Source organism: Lacerta agilis, chromosome 5, assembly GCF_009819535.1.
Source record: "Lacerta agilis isolate rLacAgi1 chromosome 5, rLacAgi1.pri, whole genome shotgun sequence".
Classification (NCBI taxonomy): Eukaryota; Metazoa; Chordata; class Lepidosauria; order Squamata; family Lacertidae; genus Lacerta; species Lacerta agilis.
In genome coordinates, this window is record NC_046316.1 from 27,995,039 (window position 1) to 28,022,758 (window position 27,720).

Genomic DNA, 27,720 nt, shown 5'->3' on the forward strand with positions numbered 1-27,720 from the left:
CAAAGAAGGCAGACTTTTGTTATGTACAGAAGTGAGATTATTTTGCAGCCTTTGGCCAGACAGTAAGTCAAAAGGACACCCCACTCCCCACATGGATGTGGCAACAGCTTAAATGGTGAGTCGCTCCTTTATAAATATTGAATAAGAAGCACATCTGGGGTTTGTTGTTGTCTTTGTTCAAATGCCATAGCTGCAGGCCAAATTAGCTTATGCAGATCCTTTTAAAAAAATGCTTTCTGAGAACTCGGCAAGGGGGGGGGGGAGAGAAGAAAGAGAGTGAAAGCAAGAAACATACTACCTCCTATATAAAATTTCCATAAGTATCCTGCAATGGCTTTAAAAACAGTTGAGAGACAAGAACACTCTTTCTGCTTCTTACTAGAAGAATTGCATACGGCTGTTGACTACGGACCACCTTGATTTCCACACATATGCAGTATATATTTTTCTTGTTCTGTTTGACCGACCGCTATAATTTCCTTTCATGTCTTGTCCCAGATTCATCTCTGAGACTGGACATTTTATGTATTTCTTGCATATGTCTATTGGATGGTGGCCCAATTAGGGGTCCCTCCAGACAGGTGTTTTATCACAGATGTATTCTGCAACACTTTCTTGACACGACAATAGTGCATTAGTTGTGGACTTTTTCTGCTCTTCTTTGTTCTGGGATGCTGCCCCAACGCTACCACACTATTGCTGTCTGGAGGGGCTGCAGTGCAACAAAAGTGGACAAAAACGAACGGGAACATGTATGTTATAAAAAGTTGTGGGATTTCAGCAGGAATTTATAGGCATTTGCCCTGATGGGAAGTGAAGAAGTTTGAGCACCCCAAAAGTTTTACAGCTTCAAACACAGTATTCAAAGCGGTATCATGTCTGACTGCCCCAATAGCACCATGAGCAGAAATCATCATGAGTGTGGAATAAAAAGGAAGTGCCCAAAGTTTCAGCAGCCCCCCCTTTTTTTGCAAAATATTTTTATTGAGAAAGTTTTCAACATAAAATACAATAAAAAACCAATCTAATCTAAAAAAGAGAAAGAGAAGCGAAAAGAGAATAAAAAGCAAGAAATAGGAAGGTGAGAGAGTGAAGAAAGAGAGAAAGAAATAAAAACTAATTGCATCATATCCTTTATCCATATACAGAAAAGTAGACCTTCCTAGCTCTCACCTGAGAACTTGTGTTTCTTACTCTAGCCTCCTACCCTGGGAGATCCTTTCTCCTCTGTCTCCTACACCAGCCAGTCATGTGACTCTTAACAAAGAAAAGGAAGTACAACCTTTCCATTATGGGTGAAATTGACTAAATCAGAAACTGCTTAGGATTTGGTTGAGTCAGCTTCCCCATTCTTTTCACTTCCATGGGACATGAGGAAGCAACTCGCAACACAAAAACCCTAACCCACTCCCACAAATTACATCTATCCATTGACCAGCCTACTGAAGCTGAATCAAGACCAGTGCCTCAACAGGAGACGGTGGCATTTGATGCACCAACAAATAAACATTTGTCAACACAGTCTGAATCTTCTCCCAGACTGTGACTGAAGTAGCTACCTCTTCACCGTGTCCATTCAGTCAACTCCCCTTCCTCCTTGCAAATTCTACCTCCAAGTCCATTCCCTTTTACGAGGACTTTCCTAGGTCCACCACAGGCTCAACTGTGCTTTCTACCAATAGTTAAGCATCTCTGGGTGATACGGGCCCATCTGCACAATATAAACCCCTCTCCACAGTTGCCTTTTCTATCAGAGGCGCAGGCAGAGAGTGATGAGAAATAGGACATTGTGTCAGTCCCTGGCTTGGCCTTGAGACTTTAGATTGCATTGCACTAAAACTTTTGCAATGCCACAGAAGGAGACCAGCCTGTTCTCAGCACTAGATGTGCTACATCTGTACAACCCAGAAGAACTGCTGGGTCAGTTCCACATTGTGTTTCCCACAGTAGCCAACGAGATCTTCTGGAAGGTCCATGAATAGGGTGTGAAGGCCAACTACTGTGACTCACTCCCAGTAGCTGGTAGTACACACTACCATACTGCTTTTGAACCAGGATGTTGAATGTAGTCATCATGGCTACAAGTCGTCGACAGATTTCTCTGAATTTCTCGAATTGCTTTTTAAAGCCACCTGAGCTGGTCATCATCAGAACCTGGCAGTAGCGAATACTATTAATTGTGTATTGTACAGAGAAATCCTGTCTTTTGTCTCTGCTACCTCTACTTTTTGAATCTGCTATCAACCAATTTCTATGGCTGACTCCCAGATTCTAGTAGTATGAGAAAAGGGGGTATATGTTTCTCCACTTTTCCCATCCATGCATAATTGTATAAACCTCTATAATGGCCCCACTTAGTCATATATATATATATTTCTAAGCCAAAAGGACTCCGGTGTTTTCACCTTTCCTTTCACAGAAGGGGCTCCAGTCCCTTGATCATTTGGGTTTCTCTTCTCTGCCACTTTTCCTACTCTATTACATCCTCTTTGAGATGGGCAACCAGAGCTGTACACAGTATTTAGAATAAAAGAAATATGAAGGCATCTGCCCCATCCTTGTGAAGAATAAAAAACAAAAGCAACTACCTTTGTTGCTGAGACAGTTCGCTGTCATGATAGGATGGTGAAATTTGTTTTGGAACTGAAGGGTGAAGTATATACTTTCAGTAACTATGGCACAATCTCACCAAAGTATCATTGATTTCTATAGAAGAGTAGTAGAGCATGTGCTTAAGTCAGAGGTTTTCAACCTTTTTGAGTCCACGGTTCCCTTGACCATAGAATCATAGAGTTGGAAGAGACCACAAGGGCCATCCAGTCCAACCCCCTGCCAAGCAGGAAACACCATCAAAGCATTCCTGACAGATGGCTGTCAAGCCTCCTCTTAAAGACCTCCAAAGAAGGAGACTCCACCACACTCCTTGGCAGCAAATTCCACTGTCGAACAGCTCTTACTGTCAGGAAGTTCTTCCTAATGTTTAGGTGGAATCTTCTTTCTTGTAGTTTGAATCCACTGCCCTGTGTCCGCTTCTCTGGAGCAGCAGAAAACAACCTTTCTCCCTCCTCTATATGACATCCTTTGATATATTTGAACATGGCTATCATATCACCCCTTAACCTTCTCTTCTCCAGGCTAAACGTACCCAGCTCCCTAAGCCGTTCCTCATAAGGCATCGTTTCCAGGCCTTGGACCATTTTGGTTGCCCTTCTCCAACTACGGTACATTCTTTCTGTGGCACCCCTGTGGGGTCAGGGGCAAGAGAGATGCCTCCTCACACTGCCCCACAAGGGCCTGGGACTTGTCTGTCCATTCCAAACAGCAAAGGCTGGTGGACTGGCTGTCTGGACTTTTTTGCCCGCTTGCTTAATCCGAGGCTGTCTCAGCTCCTGGCAACCAGCACCCCCTGGCCAGCCTCAGATGCACCATTCACCTGGGGAGCTTATACTCAAGGCTGCTGCAACAAACAGGCACACAAGCCTTTGGGAGGCAGAGATGCGAGAAGGCATCAGAGGAGGGAGGGAAGGAAAGAAGGACCAAGGCCAATGTTGCCTGCTGCACCCCTGACCATCATTCAAGACACCCCAGGGTGCCATGGCACACTGGTTGACAACCACTGGCTTAAGTATATTGAAATGGGGGTTTCAAAACTTGTCAGATGGATGATTGCATCTGTTTGTAAACCAAAAAGTGTGAGGGTTCAAGCCCACCTGGAAGCTGACTGACCCAAAGTCAGAAATAGGAAGAGCAGCTGCAGGGAGTCACTGGTAAGAGGGGACAAACTTCAGAGATAACAATCTTTTCCATTTGGCTGGGAAACGGTGCTGGGTTACACTTGATATAGGAGAACCAGGTCCCCAAACTGAACAACAGGTTCAACAATAAATTCCAGGCCTGGTACTGCTCAAATCAAGACCCTAACTGGCAATCACATTTCCATGAGCCTAAATGTTACATGCAATATCTTTCCTTGAGTGAAAAATGTATACCAGAGGTGGGGAAACTACAGTCCCCCAGATGTTAATGGACCCCAACTCCCATCAGTAACACCTAGGGATGATGGGAGTTGTAGTTCAGCCATATCTAAAGGGCCACTGGTTCACCACTCTTGCTTATGTATCATCATTCATTTAGGATAGGAATATCCCTGCCCAGGAATGGTAGCAGCGTTTGAATAAACAGGAGCTAGCAGGGGCTGGTAAATATTGCAATGCAAGTTGCATTATCACCATTTCACAAATTCTGATGGCTAGCAATGAAGAAAGATTCCAGCATTCACCTCCAGCAATAGGTGCTGGCTCTGTTCACCGCCATTGGTCAAACGAAACTTTGAAATCATAACATTTTAATGTAACTAATTGGCTGCTTTCCACACAGCACATGCTGTACACAGGTCTGTGTGGAAACATAATCAGTCAACTTATGCAACGCTGTGGGGCTTCAAGATAGCATCATTAAACTGAGCTGTGTTTCTGAGTTTCTGTTTTTGTTTTGATAAGATGCTTCAATGCTTCTTCACAATTGCAACTCTTTTATTGATGCTGACGGTGCAACGTGTGTGTGTGTGTGCGTGTGCGTGTGCGTGTGTGTTGAACAGCACACAATCCTTTGAGAGAAAGAGCTTGCTGGGTCTTCAGAATATGATCTCAGTGGCACGGCCAAGACTCCAGGTCACCTTTCAAAACTGTCAGAAGGGAGGGTGTCTTTAAATGGCCTGTTGTTTTGTTCTTCAGCAAACCTGTTGCAGACTCAAGTTCTCAAGTTCTCGTTCATCACGTGACTCAGGCTCCCTGCCATAGAGTCTCTGGCATTAAAACCTTTCCAGCACACCTATGCGAGATTGTTCACATCATCCTTACTTGCGGCAGTCTGTTTAAGAGTGGCTTTTAAGGTTAGTACAACATTCAGGATTATTGACTTCTCTATAGAGAGAAAAATACAAGAACTCGCCAGCGTTCATCTAGAGTCATTTGATTCTATCAAGTTGGTTGGATTCCCTGGAGTGTAAAAGATAACGTATAATAGTTAGGCCAGATCAGAGCAAAATCAATGTATTTTTAAAGGCATTCACTTCAGTGGAAGGGAAAAGAAATGTTTTAAACTGTATTGGCTTCCAGGCAATGTGTTTTTATTCAGAATTCATTCGGATTTGCTTGTTTATACAGCATCATGCCAAGCAATTGTTATCCCACACTTTTTCACTGCTTTTCCATTGCGTTCCTTGCTGTAGAAAGTCAGGTTATTTTTGAACCAGGCTTGATGCATAAGAACCCCAGACCCAAAACCATTTTAATTGCACAAGCTGAATTTGCTGCAGTTCTACTTGCAAACTCGCCACAGTCTAGAAGTGCCCTGTCTCACTAGAAACGGGGGTATTTGCAATTGTTTAAAGTTGTTTGTCAAAATATTTTTTCACGCCTTTGTGGATTTGGAACGAGGAGCCTGGGAACTACGTAAGCAACCAAGGGAACCAAATTTCACTGTTTTCCTAGGAGAGACATCCTTTAGGCATCCGTTGCACCGCAAGGTGTATAATTGTGTTTGTTTTTTTTATAACTTTGCCTCTTCTCTTTTTACTCAGGAACGTCTACTAAAGAGGAAATGGGGGATCTGAAGAGTCCATCTGCCAGCCCCTTCACAGGCAAAGACATCACTGTTCTGGCAGGGAAGCTTAAACACGTGGCCCTGAATACCCCACTCCGTTTCAGCGCTCAGGCCTTGAGACCCCATTCCAAGAACAGTGCTCGGTTTGGCTGCCTCAGCCATCACTCTTTCTTCTCGCGGCACAATCCCCACCCTCACAGAGTCACTCATATTCAAGGTAAGCGCACAACAGTGCAATCCTGCACGAGTCTGTTCAGAAGTAAAGTTCAGGCACGCTTTTGTTTCGGGCATGTATTGGATAATGAAAATCCGAAAGCGCTCAAATAAATGAATAAAAATGTGCAAAAGTTGCAGCACTAAATTGCTGCTTATAGCTGTAAATCACAGTGGCATACTTGTGAGCTTTACGTGCAATGGAATGCAAAAAGTACAGACAGTGTGTGACAATTCAATTAGCTCTTTAAGGCATGCAACAACAACAAAAATTCCCCTGGTAATTAATACCCTAATGTAGGCTCACCACACCACAGAAAGTGGCTGTGCATACACCATACATTCAAAGCACATGACCTCCCGCAAATAACACTGGGAATTGTAGTTTGCTAAGGGTGCTGGGAACTGTAGCTTTGTGATGCATAAACTACAGTTCCCGGGATTCTTTGAGGGGCGTTGGATGCTTTCAATGTATGGTGTGTACATAGCTGGAGTCTCACCTTTCAGTAAGTTTGAAGGCAGAATTGGAGCCTTCAAAATCCGAAATGGATTCCAGAAGGAAGTTCTAAAGGCTCAACAGGCACGCAGGTGAAGAATCTGAGTCTAGGGTATCCTTTCTGAAGCAGAACCAGGTAGCTCCTCCAATCTCCAGTTCAAGCCACAGTTTTCTTCTATAATGTGGTTCTTTCCTGTGCGACTTACCCACGGATGCCTTCTTCTGTTGCAGGTTTGAATGGTGCTCCTGTTTGCACAGTTAATGACGAGTGGTGTGAGCAGACCTTTCTGCCACCTCACCCAATGATAAAAAGTCAGATTCGTGCTTCTATTTTGGGGGCGTCTGGGGCTCAGATACCCATTGGAGACCCACAACCTGTTCCAGTCCCCTGGCTATCGACAGGTTAGTATGCAACAGAAATATTTCCAACACAAGCACCACACTCACACATGGAAAACTTTCCAGGGGTTCACACTGGCAATTTGCAGAACGAGAGGGTTTTTTTGGTGGGGCACCTCCCATTTACTTCAAAATAAGCTTTCCCCCACTATGCAAATAGCCCACAGGGGCCTTGATCTGGATTGGGGCTAATAGTTAAACCTTCTACACATACACACACACACCCCTATTCCACAAACATGCTAGAGTCTCGGTCTGGATCATGTTCCTCGTGCTCAAAATTTGTGGGCTATATATATATATAGGTAAAGGACCCCTGGACAGTTAAGTCCAGTCAAAGGTGACTATGGGGTTGCAGCGCTCATCTTGCTTTCAAGCCGAGGGAGCCGGCATTTGTCCACAGACAGCTTTCTGGGTCATGTGGCCATCATGACTAAACTGCTTCTGGCGCAACGGAACACTGTGATGGAAACCAGAGCACACAGAAATGCCATTTACCTTCCTGCCACAGCGATACCTATTTATCTACTTGCACTGGCATGCTTTTGAACTGCTAGGTAGGCAGGAGCTAGGACAGAGCAACAGGAGCTCATCCCGTTGTGTGGATTTGAACCACCAACCTTCTGATTGGCAAGCCCAAGAGGCTCAGTGGTTTAGACCACAGCACCACCCGCATCCATATATCTGTGCATAAGGGCACAGATCTGGAGCTGGTGTATTTTGTAGCCCGGTGCTTAGATCAGATATTGATAAGAGTCTCCGGGCGAATACTTTCTCCTGCCTGTTTGGACAATTACGAGGAAGCTTGTCTCCAAAGGAGAGAGAGCTTTTCACACAGTCCTGATAGTCATACGAAACAGGTTTTGGTGTGTGTGTGATTTGTTGCCCCGTCTTACGATACCCACAGAGAGCACTACTGTCAAAAAGCTCAGCTTAGCTTCCTTCCGAGATCCACTTCACCACCTGCAATCTATCCTAATCAACAAGGGTTGTCAATGCTATTATATCACAGACTGTGCCATTAAATATCATCATGATGAATATGCCTCCTGAGGACATAGTGATTAATAGCACCCGCATTAAAGCAGAAACAGGGTATGTGGGTGGGTGTGCCTGTTTCTTGAGCTGCCTCACATGATCTCGGCAGGATGTAATGTGGTTCTCAGCTGTTTCTGCATCAAATTATTGCCAGGGGTTTAACAGATTGTGCTTGTGTTCACATCCATACCATATATACAAAGCATTCTTATACCACTTTCCACAGCCATGACTCCCCCCCCCCATGGGAAATGCCGTTTGTTAAGGGTGCTGGCAATTGTAGCCCCGCGAGGTCAGCACCCTTAACAAATGACACTTCCAAGGATTATTTGGGGAAATCCGTGGCAGTTATGGTGGTAAAAGAGTGCTTCATATGCATGGCATGAATGTGGCCTCGTTTCCAAGCTGTTTCCGAATGTTCATCAAGTTGCTGCTGAATGTTCAACAGCATTTGAAACAATGATCTTCCGTCGTAACCCAGAGGCCAGGATGCCTCTGTCAAAACGAGCATATAAGAAATAATAGAACGAGCATGCTAGTTTTGAATGCACAAGGGGGTTTTTGTGAAGTGGAACGTACAGTCTGCCTTCTGAAGTGGTACAGTGTCCAACTGCCTGCTATCAATATATCACACAAGACTGCCAATCATGTATTTTGCCTATAAGACTGTTCCACACATTACGCACAGAGGCAAGCTCAGGGAGGGAAGCTGCAGCCGATCCTGGCTCCCACATGACCGCATCCCAGCCACTTTTGTTTTTATTTCAAATTTGCGGTCTTCCTCATTCCTCCCCCCTCTCAAGCAGGTTCTTTGTCCAATGCCTGGCGAGAAGAATTGAGGGAACTTGCTGCAAGAGTCGGAGCCGCCTCGTCCACTGAGAAAAAAGGGGCAGTGAGTAGGAAAAAGGGGTGGGGGCACTTTGATCCCATACCGAGGGGCTGATTTGCTAAGGAATAGGGTGGGCCGAACACTGGGAATGAAAGTAACCAAGTACAGTGGGTGGGAGGAAAAGCAGTACAGTACAATTATTTGTTCGGATAATGAGGAAAAACAGCACTGCTGTTTTCCATTTTGTAACCCTGCTGAGACTTGGGCTACCTTCTTTAGTGATTCTTTCAGAAAATGACAACTCCTCATTTTGTTTATATGAGAATAAGTTATTTCTCATTAAAAGAATACCCAAAGGCGAGTTAGTGGGATGCTTAACGTACAGGTAGGGGGTGATAAGCCCATGGTACAGCGGGTTGGTGTGTCTGACTGTTAACCAGATGGTTGCTGGTTCAAGCCCACCCAGGGATGGCAGTGGGCAGGATTCTTGCATTGCGGGGGGTGGATGAGATGGTCCTCGAGGCCCCTTCCAACTTTACAATTCTGTGATTTTATGATATAGTTTACACGATGGACTTCTGTTGAAATGAATAAGCATGCATAACTCTCCCCCGCAGGGGGCAAGGAACCTGCAACTTCTAGATGTTATTGGACTCCCAGCTCCCATCATCTCGGACCACTGGCCACGTTGGCTAGAGCTGATGGGAGCTGGAGCCCACCAACATCTGGAAGGGGACAGGTTCCCAGACTCAGCTCCACCATGGGCTGGGCTGAGACTGAGACTCCAAGAATATAAGAAGAGCCTGCTGGATCAGGCCAATGGCCCTTCTAGTCCAACATCCTGTTCCCATAGCGACCAACCAGGTGTCCATGGGAAACCAACAAGATCTAAGCAACCTCCAGATTTAGGGATGTCAACACTCCAGTCCAGCTTACTTCTCTGAACTCTGAGGCTAAGGTCCAATACCAGAGGGCAGGGCACTGTGGAAAGACTGGGGTGGTTTCTAGGCAAAGGATGGCATGCAGTTGCTAGCCTTCCTGTTGTTGAAACTTTGGCTCCAACTGACTTCTGGAGCAGCTGCCTCAATTAAATATTTGTGGCTGGTTACACAAGGCCAACCAATTACACAACAACAACACCAACAACAACACCATCATCATCATCTCTAGTTTTGTCAGGGCTGGTGCTGGTGCTGAAACTTTACCAGAAGTCAGAATTATGGAAAAGCAGAAGACTAGCACAACCAAAATTTGAGCTTTTCCTCAAATACAGACAATATTGGGAGCAGCTCGTTCCAACCTAACCTGGATGATGGCTCAAAAATGAAGTGATGCCCTTTCTGGGAGAAGCTTTGTTCACCCAGCTCAAATTCACTGAATGCTACAAACCACTCATATTTAGAAACACAAGATTCAAAGCTCTGTCTTTCCATATCAATCATTTAAAGCCGCAGCTCAGTGGTTCATTCACACACACACACACAGAGAGAGAAAGAGAGAGAGAGAGAGATGATAAATAGATAGATGATAGATAGATAGATAGATAGATAGATAGATAGATAGATGTAGATATATACACAAAAATTGGGTGCCTCCCCCTCTCTCTGCCGAGCAGTAGCAAAAGTCCATAAGGTGCCAAGCACTCGCCCAAGGTTTGAGGTCCTTTGGAGAACTGAAAGTGAGGCACCAGGAATGAGGCACCAGATATGTAAGGGCAGAATGGACAAAGAGATAGCCATAAGAAACCCCATTTTAGATACAGCTTCGCTCCGATTCCCTTTTGACCGATTCAACTTTGCCCTAGCCAAAATCCTTACATTGCAGCTTCTTAGGCAAACATAGCAGATCAGCAGTTTGGCAAAACAGCTGACCACAAACTTCCTGTTTTGAACAGACTGTCTAGTTTCGGTAGACTAGTTAACCGCAGAACTGACCCCATCACCGATGTCAGCAATAGCCTTGGCTATTATTGGGATGCAGGTGCAGGCGAAGGTCAACGGCTAGGCAGTTAAATGCTAGAATAAGTATATAGCACCTCCTGATGGCTAAAGCAGTTTGAAACATGTAAGACAGCCAGATGGGTGTATTCCCCAGCCTGATTGGCCAGAAGGAATGCTAGGGGTTGGGTTATTAGCAGTTTGTAAAGAGTATAAAACACCCCTGTATGTGCTTGTGAGGGTGTGCAGACTTTTGGGCACTAGCCAGCTGTACCATTGCTCTGCCATGGCAAATCAATAAAGAATGCTTAGAGAAAAGCTGCTTGGAGTTTTCCTTCTGGTCTATATTGGGTCCCAGGCACAGGTGCAACATTTCCTGGTGCCGTGACTCGGATGAAGGGTTAGCCTTCTTTGACCAGAGGCAGCCCCCTTGCCCTATCGTACAGAGGGAGGGGTTCCTGGGAGCCGCCCTTCTTCTCCTGCGGCCGCCTGGCAGATTTGCCAGAGGAGACTGGGACGTGTCCTTGGCCCCCCCCCTTGACCTGTACGAAGACGGCAACGGACCGAGGAACAGAGGGAGACAGGAGCCGGCTGGGTAAGGAATGGCCTTCTCTATTGGGAGAAGATGGGAGACTTGATCACTCTCCAGCGTGCTGCCAGTACTCAGCAGGAAAGAGGTCCGCTGGGGAAAACACGCGCATAGGTAAGTGTGCCACTACTCAATGGTCTGAAAGAGGTCCATTGAAGGCACACATATAGGTTGCGATGTCAGTAATCAGTGGTAAGTGGTCCACTGATGAAAAACATGCATATAGGTAGGAGGAAAAGGGGAAAAGGGAGGTAGCGTTTGGTTTGGTGTGAAAGGACTGAATGATTGGGAAATTTAGCTGTGTGATGAAGTGGTGTGTGATTAATGAAGTGCTGTGTGATGAATGTGGATGACTAAAGAACACTAAAAAAAAAAAGGTTGGTGAAAAGCACTACATGGGACATAATGGGTTTGGGGTTGCTCTACAGCAAATACTCCATTTGAAGGTACCGGTACTATTGGAAATAGGTTCCAAAATAATGGCTGAGGTTATCTTTTGAGTTGTTGCAGAGTGCTGTGTTACCCAGAAGCACAGGCCAAATATAGGTGTGTGTGATATTGTGTGGATCTCTTTGTGTTTTCTCTCTGCTTTAACACAACTGTGTAATTGTGTTATGTGTCAAGGCCAGGGCTCTGGGTTCCAGAGGGCTGGGACAGGGGAGAGAATCTTTATTTTGTTAAGTTTTTCCCAGCTATCCTTCTTCAGTTAATTTCTCCTGGGGAAGGAAAGGGGGGGACTTAGCTTTTCTGGTTTCCAGCTTTGAATATTGCTGGGATCGACAGAAGCAATCTGTGTGTGTGTGTAATGGTGAGGGTTGCAGGGTAGCAACCTCCCCCCACCTTCTTGTTGTTTTATGCTGGTCGTTGCACCACAGCGGGGCAACTCCCTTGTACTTCCTTGTATGTTTCTGCATATCTTTGGTTTTCATGCAATGGGTTCTGAGAAGTGTGCCTGCGTAGAGGCAGGGTTTTAGAGGATGTAAGACCTTTAGGGACCCTTAGAGTCAGGGTTTTGAAGGCATAGCTGCACAGTGGCAGCCTACCTGTTTTGTAGGCTCTGGAGGAATTGGTGATGAAAAGGGGTGAGCTTTTCCTCTCTTCCTCTTTAGCAAAAGGGCTGAGAGGAGAGGGGGGGGCCTGCGTGTGTGGGTGTCTTGCAAACGGTCTTTTCTTTGGTGTGTTTGCATCGAGGCTTGTGTTTTCTCCAACTGGATCGGAGGGGCTGTGGAAAACCACAACTTTCTCTTCCCCTTCTTTGCCTAACTTTGTCATCTGTGGTCTTCAGACTTTTATTCTGTTTCCCTCCAATAAGTAATTCTCCTAGCCTTTTGAAAGTGGGTGATTTAGAGTATTTGCATTTCATGCTGCTCAGCCTGGCAAAAGGGGGGCAAAGGGCAAAGCAAAGGTAGCCCTGAGTCCAGGCATTTGCATTGAAAGGCAATCCTGCTATCCTGAGAGTTAAGGTACGTTGTAAAAGGGTGTGAGTTACAGGTAATTATTGCCAAATACTTCTGTAATTGAATTATGGTGCTGGAGAAGACTCTTGAGAGTCCTATGGACTGCAAGAAGATCAAGCCTGTCCATTATGGGGGAGGTCCGCCTTGGATTGCCCACTGGAGGGACAGATCCTGAGGCTGAGGCTCCAGTGCTTTGGCTACCTCATGAGAGGAGAGGACTCCCTGGAGGAGACCCTGATGTTGGGAAAGATTGAGGGCACAAGAATGAGACGACAGAGGATGAGATGTTGGTCAATGTTCTCGAGGCTGCCAGTATGGGTTTGATTAGGCTGATGGAGGTGGTGGAGGTCATGGGTGCCTGGCGTGCCCTGGTCCATGGCATCGCGAGGAGTTGGAAGGGACTAAACAATAATAACTTCTGTAAGTAGAAATGCTTGCCTTTTGATATGTGCTGGGAAGATTGGTGAAAGGGTTTCAGAAATCTTTTGGGTTGCTCTGTTTCTTGTTAGTTAGGATGAAGCCACAAATTAACTGACTTGGTTCCGGCAATTCATTAATTGTTTGTATCTTAATTGATATTTGTTATGGATATGAGAGAACCCCCCCCCCCCGTTCCTTTTTTTTTTTAAAGGTCTCTAACAAAAGCTTGCTGGAAGCAGAGAAAAAGGGGAAGTGGAAGAAAATGGAGGAAAGGGAGGGGGAGCGGGGGAACAGAAAAAGCCTCATTTTAAAAGCACAGAAATTTCCTTCGCAGCAGCCTTTCCCCTTTCTCTACCTTGGTAAGGGGGGAAAGAGCTGGAACCGTGTCCCACCAGCTAGGGAAAAGGTATCTTTCAAGCAGACTGATAGGTGACTGGATTAAATTTGCTGGTTTCGTCCTATAACTGGTTTCAATTGGAATTTTACTGGTTTAATGTCACTTTGTTTTGTTAAAGACATGTTTAGGCCTGCACTGATTATTGTTGGTTGGTTGCTTTGCTTTTCCCTCCAATGGACCATAGCTGTCATTCATTGCCAGTTTGTTAACAAAGCAGCATCAAAGAAAAAGGGAGGATTGGGTAATGATCCTCTGGACTGAGTTTATTTTAATATTTGTAGTATCTGAAAATAAATATGTCTTGCTGTATGGCACTTTGAGTTGAGGATGGTGGATGCCAGAATGGGACGAAAATTTAGGTACTCTGTATAATGCAATTGCATACCAAGTCATTTCTGTTATATTAATCTATTCACCTATCTTCTGTCCCCTGTATGGAAGTATAGAAGTTTTAGTGTTATGTGTTGTTCAATATGTTTATGGAAAATGGGGTCAGAAAGGGAGACTGTCTCCCAGTACCAATTCATCATTGAATGAGTAGTTGGGTACAGCAAAAATGTGGGTGTATTGCTTCTTTTCTGTAATTAGGATACCCGATAATGGTCACTGATTACATTAATTTGGCATTCCTTTGATGCAAAATGTTTAGCTCTTGAATCCAGGGCACAGGTTTACCTCATTTATACATATACCCCTAAAATGGGATTTGTGAACAAAGGAATAATGGGAAGCAGCAACGGAAAGTGTTATCTGAGGCTAAATCTGTTGTAGCTGCACAGCCTTTTGAGTTATAAGTGTCTGCAAATGAGGAGATGGCTGCTTGGAGTTTGTGGCAACAGGGAAAAGAGTGCCTCTGCAATTTTGATTCATTGATGGGTCTGCCCGATACCTAAGGAATGAAAGGGTGTGGCTTTCCCAATGGGAGTGAAATGATATTTGTATACAACTGCCCTCAGTGGAGGCAGGATGTACCAACAGTTGCTGCCAATTGTGAATTGTGCTAGCAGCCCAAAAGGAAAAGGGGGTACAGAAGAACTGTTACACTTGTTATGGGAGGCAGGATACAAGCCTCTCAGAGAAAGGCATAAATTGTGTCTGAAGGAAGTCAAGTATTTAGGCTTCAATGTATCATACCACAGAGGAAAGAAGCCATATGTCTCATAAAGAGCCCACCACTAGGAAGCAGTTGTGGGACTTCCTAGGGAAATACAGGGTGGTGCTAAATACCTGGCTTCAGTGTTTTAGCAGAACCCCTGAATGAGAAAACAAGAGGAGTGGAGGAAGACCCCTTTGTGTGGGGACCAGAACAACAAAAGGCCTTTGAGACTATTAAAAGATGCCTAATGGAGGCACCGGCCCCAAGATTGCCAAATCCAGAGAAACCCTTCCAGTTGTATGTCCACAAACAGAATAATGTGGCAGCAGGAGTCCAGACTCGGAAACTGGGAAGCTGGAATCGGCCGGAAGCCTAATTTTCTAAACAATTGGACTCAGTAGTAAAAGGATGACCACCCTGCCAGAGAGCAGTAACGGCTACGCTGTGTGAAAATCCCAGACTACATCTAGGGTAGACCGCGCCATCCTGATGCCCTTGCCTGATGAAGAAGAAATAGAGCACCATGACTGTCTCCAGGTGATGGATGAGGTCTACTCTAGCAGGCCAGATTTGAAGGATGGGCCATTGAAAGATCCCGATATAGTATATTACACAGATGGAAGCAGCTTTGTAACCTACGGACTCAGGAAGGCCGGGTATGTTGTGGTGACCAACGAGGAAGTTGTAGAGGCAGAATCCTTACAACCAGGAACCTCTGCCCAGAAGGCCGAAATAATTGCACTCACCAGAGCCCTGCAACTGGCAGCTGGATGTAAGGCAAATATATACACAGACTCGAAGTATGCCTTCTTAACCCTGCATGCGCATGGAGCTCTATGGAAGGAGAGAGGCTTGATAGGAGCCCATGGAAAAGCCTTGAAGTATGGACAAGAAGTGGAAAGTCTATTAGAGGCGGTGTGGGCTCCCGAGAAGATTGCTGTGATGCACTGCAAAGGACACGGGCGAGGTAGAGATTTGGTCACCAGAGGCAACCATAAGGCAGACAAGGCTGCCCGAGAGGCAGCTCTGAAACCAACACCTACAACCGTGGCTGCTCTTATCCCAGACATAACCCCTGAGGACGTAGAGCCTCACTATGCCCCTGAAGAACAAGAATGGGCACATCAGGAGGGAGCCCGACTGCAAGATGGATGGCTACTCCTCCCAGACAACCGAGTATTTGTGCCCCAACACCTGGCCAGCAAGATTGTGAAAAATTACCATGAGTCCACACACTTGGGAGGCACTGCTGCTAGGGAACATCTCGGGAGAAAACTATATGTGCCAAATCTCTCTCAACTGACTGCTGCTATTTCCCAGAGATGTATCCTGTGTGCAAAAAACGACCCCAAGCAGGGATCTCTACCCCCACCTGGAGTATAACATGTAGGCTACACTCCCATGAAGAGCCTGATTGTGGACTTCACCGAAGTTCCCCCACTAAGATGTTACCATTTGAACTCCTCTACAGGAAACCACGAAAGTAGCAGCTAGAATGGACAGGTGGAAGAGCATATCACCTTCCACGAACAAATAATCTCTCTATCTGTCTGTCTGTCTGTGTCTGTGTGTTGTCATTCCCTCAGCAGGTGGGCCCTCGAGCGAACACTGTGCAGCTTTGCTGAGCCAGTCCATCAGTTCCAGCCTGCTATAGCGTGTGGGTGAAGGAGTGGAAGCGCGACCTTCTTACACGGTCCATACACGGTTCTCCTATCCACCCCAACGGCGGTGAAAGGCCGAGGTGACCCCCTGAAGTCGACACCCTGCTGTGCCTAGCCAGGAGTAGGTACTCAACGCACGGTGCACCAGTCTCCCCTGCTGCGTCTGACCGGCAAGGACGCCCAGCGCACGGGAGACCGAATTGAAGTAGCCCCTGCTGTGACACACCGGACGCTGTCACTCGATGCATGGGCCACCGGAAACTTCCATTTTATGCAACGGAGACCATCTCCAGCTGAACCACATCGGGAAAATTGGTCAGAAGGACATTGTTATTATTGGTTTGTCGACCAGTTGTTAGACAGGGCATAATTCTATAGATTGGGAGTGTTAGAGGTGTGAACAATGTTGGTCTAGGTTGTTGGGATTGGACGGGTAGATGAAAAGGGAAATCCTGTTGACCCCTTGAAATTGACTTTGTTAAGGCAACAATACCTCTTTCTATTCTCTTGCGTGTATATAGTTGGGAACCAAAGGGGAGGGCCTAGTCTTTTATACCTATGGGTGTATTTTCACTGGCAAAGAGAATAGGGAGTCCATTCTACAGCCAAACAGTTCTTACTGTTAGAAAGTTATTCCCGACTATTTGCTACATTGCAACTGCTCTCAAGAAGTCAGAGTAGGTAAATATTCATTGATCCTATTCTTCTCACACTACTTTTATTAGTCCCTTCCAGTCCTCAAGTAAATGTCACCACCCTCCATAAGAAATATGGGCCATATTCAGCTGTAACAGTAAACCAGAATTTAGTCCTCGAGGAATGAACTTGGGGTGAGGCACTGGCTCTTATTCGACTTCCTCCAGTGTAGTCACAAGGAGATTTGAAGCTTTCACACCAGGGACACGCCACCCAGAGTCACCAAAGGGGGGTGGGAAGTCCTTTTATGTATAGCTGAAAGCTCAGTAGGTCAATCTGATGAGGAAGCAGAACAAGCTGCTCCTCTCGATTGAAAGGGGGGAAAATGAGGCACCAGGAATGAGGCACCAGATATGTAAGGGCAGAATGGACAAAGAGATAGCCATAAGAAACCCCATTTTAGATACAGCTTCGCTCCGATTCCCTTTTGACCGATTCAACTTTGCCCTAGCCAAAATCCTTACATTGCAGCTTCTTAGGCAAACATAGCAGATCAGCAGTTTGGCAAAACAGCTGACCACAAACTTCCTGTTTTGAACAGACTGTCTAGTTTCGGTAGACTAGTTAACCGCAGAACTGACCCCATCACCGATGTCAGCAATAGCCTTGGCTATTATTGGGATGCAGGTGCAGGCGAAGGTCAACGGCTAGGCAGTTAAATGCTAGAATAAGTATATAGCACCTCCTGATGGCTAAAGCAGTTTGAAACATGTAAGACAGCCAGATGGGTGTATTCCCCAGCCTGATTGGCCAGAAGGAATGCTAGGGGTTGGGTTATTAGCAGTTTGTAAAGAGTATAAAACACCCCTGTATGTGCTTGTGAGGGTGTGCAGACTTTTGGGCACTAGCCAGCTGTACCATTGCTCTGCCATGGCAAATCAATAAAGAATGCTTAGAGAAAAGCTGCTTGGAGTTTTCCTTCTGGTCTATATTGGGTCCCAGGCACAGGTGCAACAAAAGCGGCAGAGACCGTTGTAGCTTTAAGAAATACGATTTCCCCCCCCCCACCTATTTAGTCTGCATGGATGGAGTCCAGATTTTATAGCATGGTCATCTCAAGAAGGTCAGTGCAGCACTCAGTCCAAGGCATCTCTCCTAATTCTACCGTCCTAAAAACCTAAGCCTCCTCTATTCAGTTTAGTTCTAATGGTCAGTTCTTTTGATGCTTTGAAGTACGTACTCATGGTTAGCTCTCACCTAACAAAGGAATTCCCCTGTCTTCATCAACACTTGTTCTTTGACTAGGATTAGAGATTGGTAAACACTTAGAACATTTACCTATTTCCATGCTAATTGCTGGTGCTCATAAGTAGGTACACACATTCCAATACACATGTATCTTGATTATATTCTTGACAATGGACACAGTCTTTACAAATAAACTCTGATGAAACCTCTTGCATAACCCATTTCTAATGCACACTGAGACAGTCTTGCAACATACTCCAGTTATAACATACAAGTTCTAATTACATCCTATTTATTAAACCTAAACATTTGGCACCAGAGATCTATCTAGATCCACCCATCCATCCAACAATACTCTCTCTCTCTCTCTCTCTCTCTCTCTCTCTCTCTCACACACACACACACACACACCCCAGTCAATCAATCATGTTTAACTAAAAGTCATTACAAATCTCTCTCACACATATACAGTGGTACCTCGGGTTACATACGCTTCAGGTTACAGACTCCGCTAACCCAGAAATAATGCTTCAGGTTAGGAACTTTGCTTCAGGATAAGAACAGAAATCGTGCTCTGGCAGAGCAGCGGCAGCGGGAGGCCCCATTAGCTAAAGTGGTGCTTCAGGTTAAGACCAGTTTCAGGTTAAGAACGGATCTCCGGAACGAATTAAGTACAAAACCAGAGGTACCACTGTACACTGTTGGTCACCAGTAGATGGCTCACAAGCCTCAGCTAGAAATAAGGATGGGTTACAGTATTTTGATTTCAACATCTAGTACCTTTCCTATGTCATATTTTGGAGCCCTACGTAAATTTTGTCCATACTGAAAGGCCACACCTTTAAATCACTATTACAACATTTAACAGTTGTGACTTCCCCCAAAGAATCCTGGGGAACCCCTATTCCCCTCTCAGACTGATTTAACAGTCCATCTTTCTTCCCAGGAGACTCTGGGAACTATAGTTCTGTAAGTGGAATAGAAGTCTCTTAAGGACTTTCAGCACCCTTAACCATCTACAGTCCCTAGGATTCTTTGGGGGAAGCAGGGACTGTTAAAGTGGTATGAGGTCACTTTAAATGTGGCCAAAATGCATTCACAATGGTTTCTTAAGAAATGTGTTTCCTTTACTGGAGCAAAAATAGGCTCCTGAGTTTATGTCCAAATTAAAGGTTCCTTATCAGACCCATAATCAGATAATTAATTTGCTGTAATGTATGCTAATAGTGAATATGGGACAGACTGCAAACTCAACTCAGCAGGATCAGAGCATGCTCAGTAGACATGGCATGCTGATTGACAGATGAGAGCAGGTGGGAAAGGAAAACCTGGGCAGGAGGTGAATGGAATGGCGTATCCTGAAAGAGGGTATGGCTGACTTACTACAATCTGGACAGGAGCACTCTACATTGCAATATTTTGTGTCTGACTTGTTCTTCCATATTCAGTTCCTCTACTGTAGCTTGTTGTTGTATTTTAAGGGAGAAAAGTCTCGGAGGGAGACGCAATACTCAGAAGAAACAGGACGTCTCATCCCACCTCCCTCTCGAGGTACAGCTTGCCATTCATCACGCCGTTTGCACAGGAACAACGCCAAGAATAAAGGCAAGGATGCAACCCTGCTCTTCCGCGACCAAGAACTTATAGTAAGCCATGCATGAAAAGAAATGGGGCAAACAGACCCTTCTTTCTTTCTTTTTTTTAACCTGTACCACCAACCAATTACAACTATTTTCCTGGAAATTAATTGATGGAGTAATAAGAAATGTTTCTGCTCAGAATGGACTAGAAATTAAATCTGATAAAGCAGATAATTATCACACACACAGGATTGTTATGTTTCATTTGCTTTGGGGGGAAAGTTAGGAAAGCAGCAAAGTGCCTAGAGATGTTGATATTTTTTTAAAAAAAAAAATATGTACCATTTGGTTGTAAGAAATCTAAGTGGATTACAAAACTATAAAGTAAAACATTAATTTTTTTTTTAAAAAAAAACCAGTTAAAAACTGGTATTTAAAAACATTCAAAAGATGATTAAAATGAACAGTAACCAAGAAAGAGATAAGCACATGTAGTTTGCCTAAACAACGTTTTAAACAAGTTCTGAAAAGAGTACAGCAAAGGAACCTGCCTGGTGTGAACAGGTGAGGGGGTCCAAAGTGTAGATGCTGCTGAAGGGGATTGATTTCTTACGATTGTGGAATGAGTATTATATGGCATCGGTAACAGTGCCAGTTTCACAAATCCAAGCAGCTGCATGTGCTTATACAGATTAAGGTGATCCATCAGGTACTGTAAACTGTCCCAAGCTGTTAAGGGCCAATAGTAACACACTGAACTTGGCCCAGCAGCAAATGGGCAGCTAGTGCAGAACTCTGAGCAGAGGCAAAATATGCTGACAAGGTCTCACTCCTGCCTTCAGCTCCCAGGTCAAGCATGAGGGAAGCCCCACATAAAGTGCACTGTAGTAATCCAGTCTTGAATTCACCAGTGCCTGAGACAGCACATGTGAGAGAATATCCGTGATCAGCTATCTCAGTGGGAAATTCGAACAACGACAAAAATGGGAATGTATCTGATTCAGAGAAACACACAGTTGCTCTTTGCACTTTGAAAAAAGAATAAAACCTGGTACAAAATGGCCACTTTCTGAGCACCCTATGCAGAGTGAGTGCCCAAACAGAACGGAAATTCATAGGACACAACTTTTGCTAGGCTGTGTAACTCAGGCCTGCTGCGTGCTAACCCGCCTGTTTAAGATCGTATTCTCCACACACACACACACACCATGAGTATATGTCTCTCCTCTTGAATACACAAATAGATTTCCTCTGGTAGAACTGGGGGAAAGTGGCCTTAGTCAACTTTTTCATAGCCCACCTCCCAACTTCCAAAAGATGTTGAGGCATCTCCCTGATGGACTTGACTGACTAGTTATTGGCAGGCCACAACCACCTGTCAACCAAGGCCCGCCTGGATCAGAAAATATATATATGCGGAGACCTGAAGCCTGATTATAAGTAGCAGGGATAGGCTGGAGAGATTTGAACATAAAGATTCCTTTTATTCTTTCCCCAAAGCAACAGCCTATGTTTGTCCTCTTGTTGCCTCTTTTATTCTTAATAAACTTCATAAAGTTGGTGTCAGGGTACTGGGTATACTTCTGGCCAGACTCAAAAGGGATATTTCCCCTTAACATGCCTAGATCCACTTGGCTCATGCTGCATGTGTGCTTGGGCAGGGTTTGACAGAGAAAAGCAAGCTATACCTTGGGCTCTGGGCAAGCGTTTGCTTTGGGCTCTTGGAAAGTACACCTGTCTAGGGATTGAGTGGTCCTAAGGGGAGTGTGGTGGCAATGGGGAAGATCTCGCACTGCCCATGGCATTATGTTACTCTCCAACACCAAGTAAAAGTTCCCAGGACCTTTCCTGGAACACCTAAGCATTCCAGGGTTGCCATATTTTGAAGAGCAAAAAAGAGGACACTATGACGACCAATCAAAGCAAATAAATGCAATTTGTCTCAAATTTTACCCCTGAAAAAGAGGGTGGGTCTTGGAAAAAGAGGACACATGGCAACCCTAATTATCCTAAGATAGGTCTGCATACCTTGCTGCCTGCAAGGTAAAGGTAAAGGTACCCCTGACCGTTAGGTCGAGTCGCGGACAACTCTGGGGTTGCGGCGCTCATCTCGCTTTACTGGCCAAGGGAGCCGGTGTTTGTCCACAGACAGCTTCCGGGTCATGTGGCCACCATGACTAAGCCGCTTCTGGCGAACCAGAGTAGCGCACGGAAACGCCGTTTACCTTCCTGCCAGAGCAAAAACTATTTATCTACTTGCACTTGATGTGCTTTTGAACTGCCAGGTTGGCAGGAGCAGGGACCGAACAACAGGAGCTCACCCCGTCATGGGGATTCGAACCGCCAACCTTCTGATCGGCAAGCCCTAGGCTCTGTGGTTTAGACCACAGCGCAACCCACGTCTAAATCTGCAAGCTACTAGGTATAAATGGAAGCCCACCAAGGGTTTGACCAGCGTCCTCATTCTGACCCCTGCCTGGGACTGCGGGGAGAGGCGTGGGGAGATTGCACCATAGGAGCAACGAATGGTAACGTAGGGCAAAGTTCTCACCAGCATAAAAATTACCAAGATAAGCCTGTGTGTATATCCTCTTGACCCTGTTGTTTGTTTCAATGTCACTCCGACCCCGGTTGTGCTGACACTTTCCCACTGTACTCTTCTGCCAACAGATTTTGGAGCTGCTCTGTCAGATCCTGCAGACAGACTCCTTGACTGCGATTCAGCAATGGCTGCTCATGGCTGCGCAGAGGGGTAAGGTCCATGCAGAGCCTGCAAGGAGCAAAAGCCCTTGGAAATGTGGATTATCTCCACTTTGTTATCAACCATCTTCCCCTGTTAACACCTGTTACATAATTCCAGCTCAGTGGGTTGTTGTCTAATGCATCAAAACCCTCGGGGCATGCAGCATTATTTGCAATGCCATCTTGAAGCATAGGCCTTTCCACACATTACAAGACAGCAGCCCCCGGGTTTGCAGCAGAATGTGCAGCTGACATGTTGCTGCAGTCAGTTCTGATTTTCTGGCAATTGTTTCCAGCCATGTCTCATTTGCAGATTATATAGCCCAGCCAATGTGGTCCATGCGCTGGTACCCTGGATTACTGCAATGCACTCTGTGTTGTGCCACCCTTAGGACTGGCCTGGGAGCTGCAGCTAGTACAGAATTTAGCAGCTCAGCTGTTGACTGGGCTGGGCCATCGAGACCGCACACATCACCTCTGCTGAAATATCTGCTCTGGCTGCCAATATGCCACCAGGCCAAACACTTTACCTGCTGGACCACCTCACTCCATGTAGCCTTGCCAGACCATTAGATCATTAGGAACAACACCTTTGCCAGTGGTGCGTGGTGGAACTGCCAGGAGTAGGGCACTTAACAGTGGCAGTGCCAAAAGTATGGAACTCCCAACTGATATTAAGCAGACACCCTCACTATTAAGCATCAGACACTTAAAGCTTTTTAATTCATTCAGGTATTGTTACTCAGCTGTGTGCAATCTGTGTATTATGAACAGTTTTCTTTGTTTTATTAAGTTTATGTTGTTTTATTAGTGTCTTAGGCACATCACCCTTTTTGTGACTTAGCAGTATATGAACCTGCATGATGAATACAGAAGCATAATAAATTAGATTCCTAGATATGCACCTAAATTAGCAACATAGGAATAATTCCTAAGTGTGGTTCAGGTATGTTAAACCTGTACAACACCTTCCTCTAAGGAAGCCCCCAAGTGACTCTACAGCCAAACTGAAAATGCAATAATAAAATCACATAAACATTATTAAGCACAGTCCTATCACCAGTGTTGCCCAAATGCCTGGGGAAACAAGTATGCCTTTGCCAGATGCTGAAATGATGACAAAGTTTCTGCCAGTCCGGCCTCCCTGAGGAGAGCATTCCATCAACGAGAGGCTACTACAGAGAAGGCCTGTTCTCTCATCACCAATCCTCTAGAGTTTCCCAAACTTGGGTCTCCAGCTGTTTTTGGACTACAATTCCCATCATCGCACACCACTGGTCCCGCTAGCTAGGGAAGATGGGAATTGTAGTCCAAAAACAGCTGGAGGCCCAAGTTTGGGAAACCCTGCTCTATCTAGATCCCCCTCAAATATCTCAAGGTCTGGCCAGGTTCATGTGGTTATTTACAAACTGATAGTTTTATATGGGAATGATAGCTTGTGGGCTTATTCTTATTTATATGTGAAAGTGCATGCAGGGGGGGGGGGAAGGGCAGCTGGGACAAACCTACAGTATTTATTTTACCTTAAAACTGTGCAGGTGAGATCTTTTGATTCCTAAACCATGTCCTCTCCTCTCCCTGCAGAAAAGGACCTTGTCATGGGATTGTTGCAGACGGCAACTGCCAATTTACATCTTGATCCCCAGGAGCTGACCACAAGCATGGAAGAGAGACTTCCATCACAGTTGCCCCCAGATGCCTCAGGATTTGCCTCCAAACCACGCAGCCTTGGGAGAAATCATGTAACCAGGTGCCCTCCTCGCAAGTCCTTTGAATGTTTGCTAAAATGAATTTCTGTGGCACATTACAGAAAATAACTAGACATGTTATGTGGGAAAGTACTTCTTGACACAGCAGCACAGACTTAAATCATGGAATTCGTGCCCACAAGATGTAGTGGTAGCAAGCAACTTGGGTGGTTTTAAAAGAAGTCTAGACAAATTCATGCAGGGTAAAGCTATCAGTGGCTACTAGCTGCCCAGAGTGGCTGGGAGAAGTGGCTAGGATGGGCTACAATTAATACATTCTCATTATTGTCATCATCGTCTACTTCCAGTAGAACTTCAAAACCACTGGTTATATGTTACAACAGCATGAACAAAGGGCTGGATCAGAGCCGTCTCATCCATAGAGGCCGGTGGCGCGGCGCGCCAGGGCGCTGGGCACCCCAGGGGCGCCCCCGCGAGCCCGCCGGCATACCGGGCTCCCCCTCCCCAACCCGCCCCCACGGGCAGGCGGGCACTCGCGCGCCGGCGGGCGGGCTGTAAGCCGCCTGCCCTCGCCTCCCGGAGCCCCAGCTGGAGCGGCGCGGGGCTTTGCGCGACCTTCCAGCACTCCAGCTGGGGCTCTGGGAGGCGAGGGCGGCCGGCTTGCAGCCCGCCCGCCCGCCCGCCCGCCCGCCCCTCATCCTCCGCCCGCCGGCGCGCGAGCGCCTGCTCCAACGCCACGCCCCTCACCCCCCGCTCGCCCACCCCCCCCCCTCCCGAGGGGCGGCCAGCGCGGGAGGGAGGCGGGCAGAGAGGCGGCAGGCTGGGGGCGCCAAGGGATCGCTGCGCCAGGGCGGCTGATCCCTCTAAGACGGGCCTGGGCTGGATATAGGTTTGATGAGGCCCTAAGCTACTGAAAGTGATGGGGCCCTTTATATGTCCAGCTGTCCTTTGTCAACAACAAATTGTCGCTGTTTTTCGTGTTGAATATATGCTACCGGTATATGGTAATTTATGGACCTAATAGGTATCTAAAGCCATTGGCACATAACAAAATATGTATTTTATCAAAGTAATGGTTGAACTGAAATACAATTAAGGAGAAGTATACAGTGGTACCTCAGGTTACAGACACTCCAGGTTACATACTCCACTTCAGGTTAAGAACTTTGCTTCAGGATAAGAACAGAAATCGTGCTCTGGTGGCACAGCGGCAGCAGGAGGTCCCATTAGCTAAAGTGGTGCTTCAGGTTAAGAACAGTTTCAGGTTAAGAACGGACCTCCGGAACGAATTAAGTACGTAACCAGAGGTACCACTGTATTAATAGTGAAATTGGGGGGGGGGAGTGGGGCCCTAAGCTGTAGCTTGTTTAGCTTATACGTAAATCTGGCACTGCATGAACATTTGGGACACAGCCAGCGGACTGCTAAAGTCTCCCCAGCATCATTCCTGCTGGAAAGAAACCATTTAAAGGGCTATGCAAATGCTGAAGATGAACAGATTGTCCAAGATGATCACAAAATGACAAAAGTCGTTTTCATGCCAGAAATGTTGGTCAAGGTGCATAGTTTCTCTTATAATCATGTTGGCCCTGGTTTATTTTGTTGCAGGCTGTCTGTTATGAGACAAAAACAAGAACCTATCCCAGAGGAAGAAAAGCCAGGTAAAACAAAAAACCCTGTAGAAAATGCTATGTTTTCATTGGAAAATGCAAGGCATTAAGTAGGTGTCCCTGCAGCAACCAGTGGAAATGTCCTGAAATTAGCTGCTGAATGTGCTTCAGGTGGGTTGAGTCGAGCCAATCTAGACTCAGAATAAGCCAAGGGCAGTGCCCGATTACACAGCTAGGCTTCCAATGTGTTCCCATCAAACTATTCCATATGAGGCCATCTGCACAGGGCATGCATATGCTGCTGCTTGCTCCTTAGGCTCAGTGAACTACCCTAAAGTGGAGGAACAGGACTGCATATATATTGTGCAAGCACTTAATGTGGAATTATGCTCCATGCCCGGTTTGTGCATGCTGAACCACGCGGAGAGCCAACATCGTGCCCTCCTGACATAATTACAGCAGGACTTATACAATTACAAAATGGATGGCACAACCATTTCCTGTATTTCTAAAGAAGGAAGGTGTGAAGTCAAGCCTTTGGTGAGCTGCATCCAGAAAGGGGAAAGATGCTGGCACTTCCTCAAAAAGCTTCAGGTTTATCAAAGTGATCTTTGACTTAAGCAAGGTTTTTTTCTGTTTGCTGCCATGGCAGTGGGCCCAGTCAAAATCAGCAGTGCTCCTAGACATAGGGCATGACTTGATATTTCGTAACCAGCAACTGGAGAAAGAAAATTAGCCATGTATGCTTCCCATGGACTTGATAGATATTTGTAATTAACATTCCTTACTGGATGACCGGTGAATGTGACCTGTTTTTAAATAACAGGCTCCCCGATCCTTCATTGAAACGGATTGATACTTTACTGTTCTGTTGCTAACAAAATTTATCCTGCAGATTACTTTTCCTGAGTGCTTCCCAGCATTTGGGTCTCAGGTTTAGGTTTTAGTCAGTTCCGGCCTTACTGTTAGACAGTCTGAGGGGACTGCTTCATACTTCATATATATTTTTGAATACCATTAAAGGAGTGAAAAATTGCTTATTGCTACTTCCCCGTCCCCACACACAACTGAGTTGGCCTTTTTGATCTTTGACCTCAGGCACCAAGTAAACTTGGATTATCTTTCCACTTCATATTTATATAACCCTATGGAATTCTCTGCTGATTCTGGCTTACTTCGGTGGATGCAAGCAATCAGTCATCATTCATAATATGCTACGTAGTTGCCCAAAGGAGGTTTGGGAGCCTTTCTAGTGTTTAGGATAGCAAATGACATGTTTTTATTTGGGGGGGGGGCGTACAAAAATGTGGCTATAATCTCTGGTTCTCATATATCAGCTGGAAACACATTAACCGAACCATCTCATTTGTTCCAGTTACAGGTGGGTAGCCGTGTTGGTCTGCCATAGTCGAAACAAAATAGAAAATTCTTTCCAGTAGCACCTTAGAGACCAACTGAGTTTGTTCTTGGTATGAGCTTTCGTGTGCATGCACACTTCTTCAGATACACACATCTCATTTGTGCTTTCCATTTTCAGTGCACATCGGCTCTGCAGAGGTTCTCCAGTTTCACCCCTCTGCAGATGAAAAGCAAAACCAATCAGACCAAACCAATTAGGGAAAAACCTTCCTCCTGATGCGACTACACTTGCTGCTCAAGCTTGTAGTGCTACCCTCCTGCTACTCACCCAATGGCAACAATGCTGCAAGGAAAAGGGCTTCTTTAGAAACACCCGGCATCTCAGAACATGCCTCTTGGATTCAGGCACTGCAGTCTTCAAGGGGGATGACATTTTGAGATATTGTTCAGTGAGACTCTGCACTATTCTGAAACCGTTGGAAAGACCCATTCTGCTGTGTCCTCCTGTGTTCCAGCTTGGTATTCAGCATGATTCAAATGAGGAACGCCAAGAAGCTGCAGCATGATGAACTTAGAAGGCGCACCTTTCATGGCATGGGGCCTATTGTATGAGGATTCTGAACTTTCAGACAAGGACTTAGAACCTTTCATTCCTTCTTTGATAGTTGGTAGTATGTTGAGGCTTTTAGAGAGGCCTTTA

General features: G+C 45.7%; 1 protein-coding gene across 3 annotated transcripts; it reads left to right on the forward strand.

Annotated features, from left to right (window-relative positions):
* Window positions 1-27,592, forward strand: TBATA (thymus, brain and testes associated). Of its 3 annotated transcripts, none has more exons than XM_033149087.1 (9): window positions 1-115; window positions 5,582-5,821; window positions 6,545-6,715; window positions 8,554-8,642; window positions 19,502-19,666; window positions 22,271-22,352; window positions 23,927-24,092; window positions 25,660-25,712; window positions 27,199-27,592. In XM_033149087.1, the coding sequence occupies exons 2-9, from the start codon at window positions 5,602-5,604 to the stop codon at window positions 27,276-27,278; spliced, it is 1,026 nt and encodes a 341-aa protein (XP_033004978.1). In that variant the 5' UTR covers window positions 1-115; window positions 5,582-5,601; the 3' UTR covers window positions 27,279-27,592. The 3 variants fall into 3 exon arrangements, with proteins under 3 accessions (XP_033004978.1, XP_033004981.1, XP_033004979.1); XM_033149090.1 differs by having other exon boundaries at window positions 8,557-8,642; window positions 27,199-27,591; XM_033149088.1 differs by lacking the exon at window positions 1-115 and adding an exon at window positions 4,740-4,891.
* Window positions 27,593-27,720: the final 128 nt, after the last annotated feature.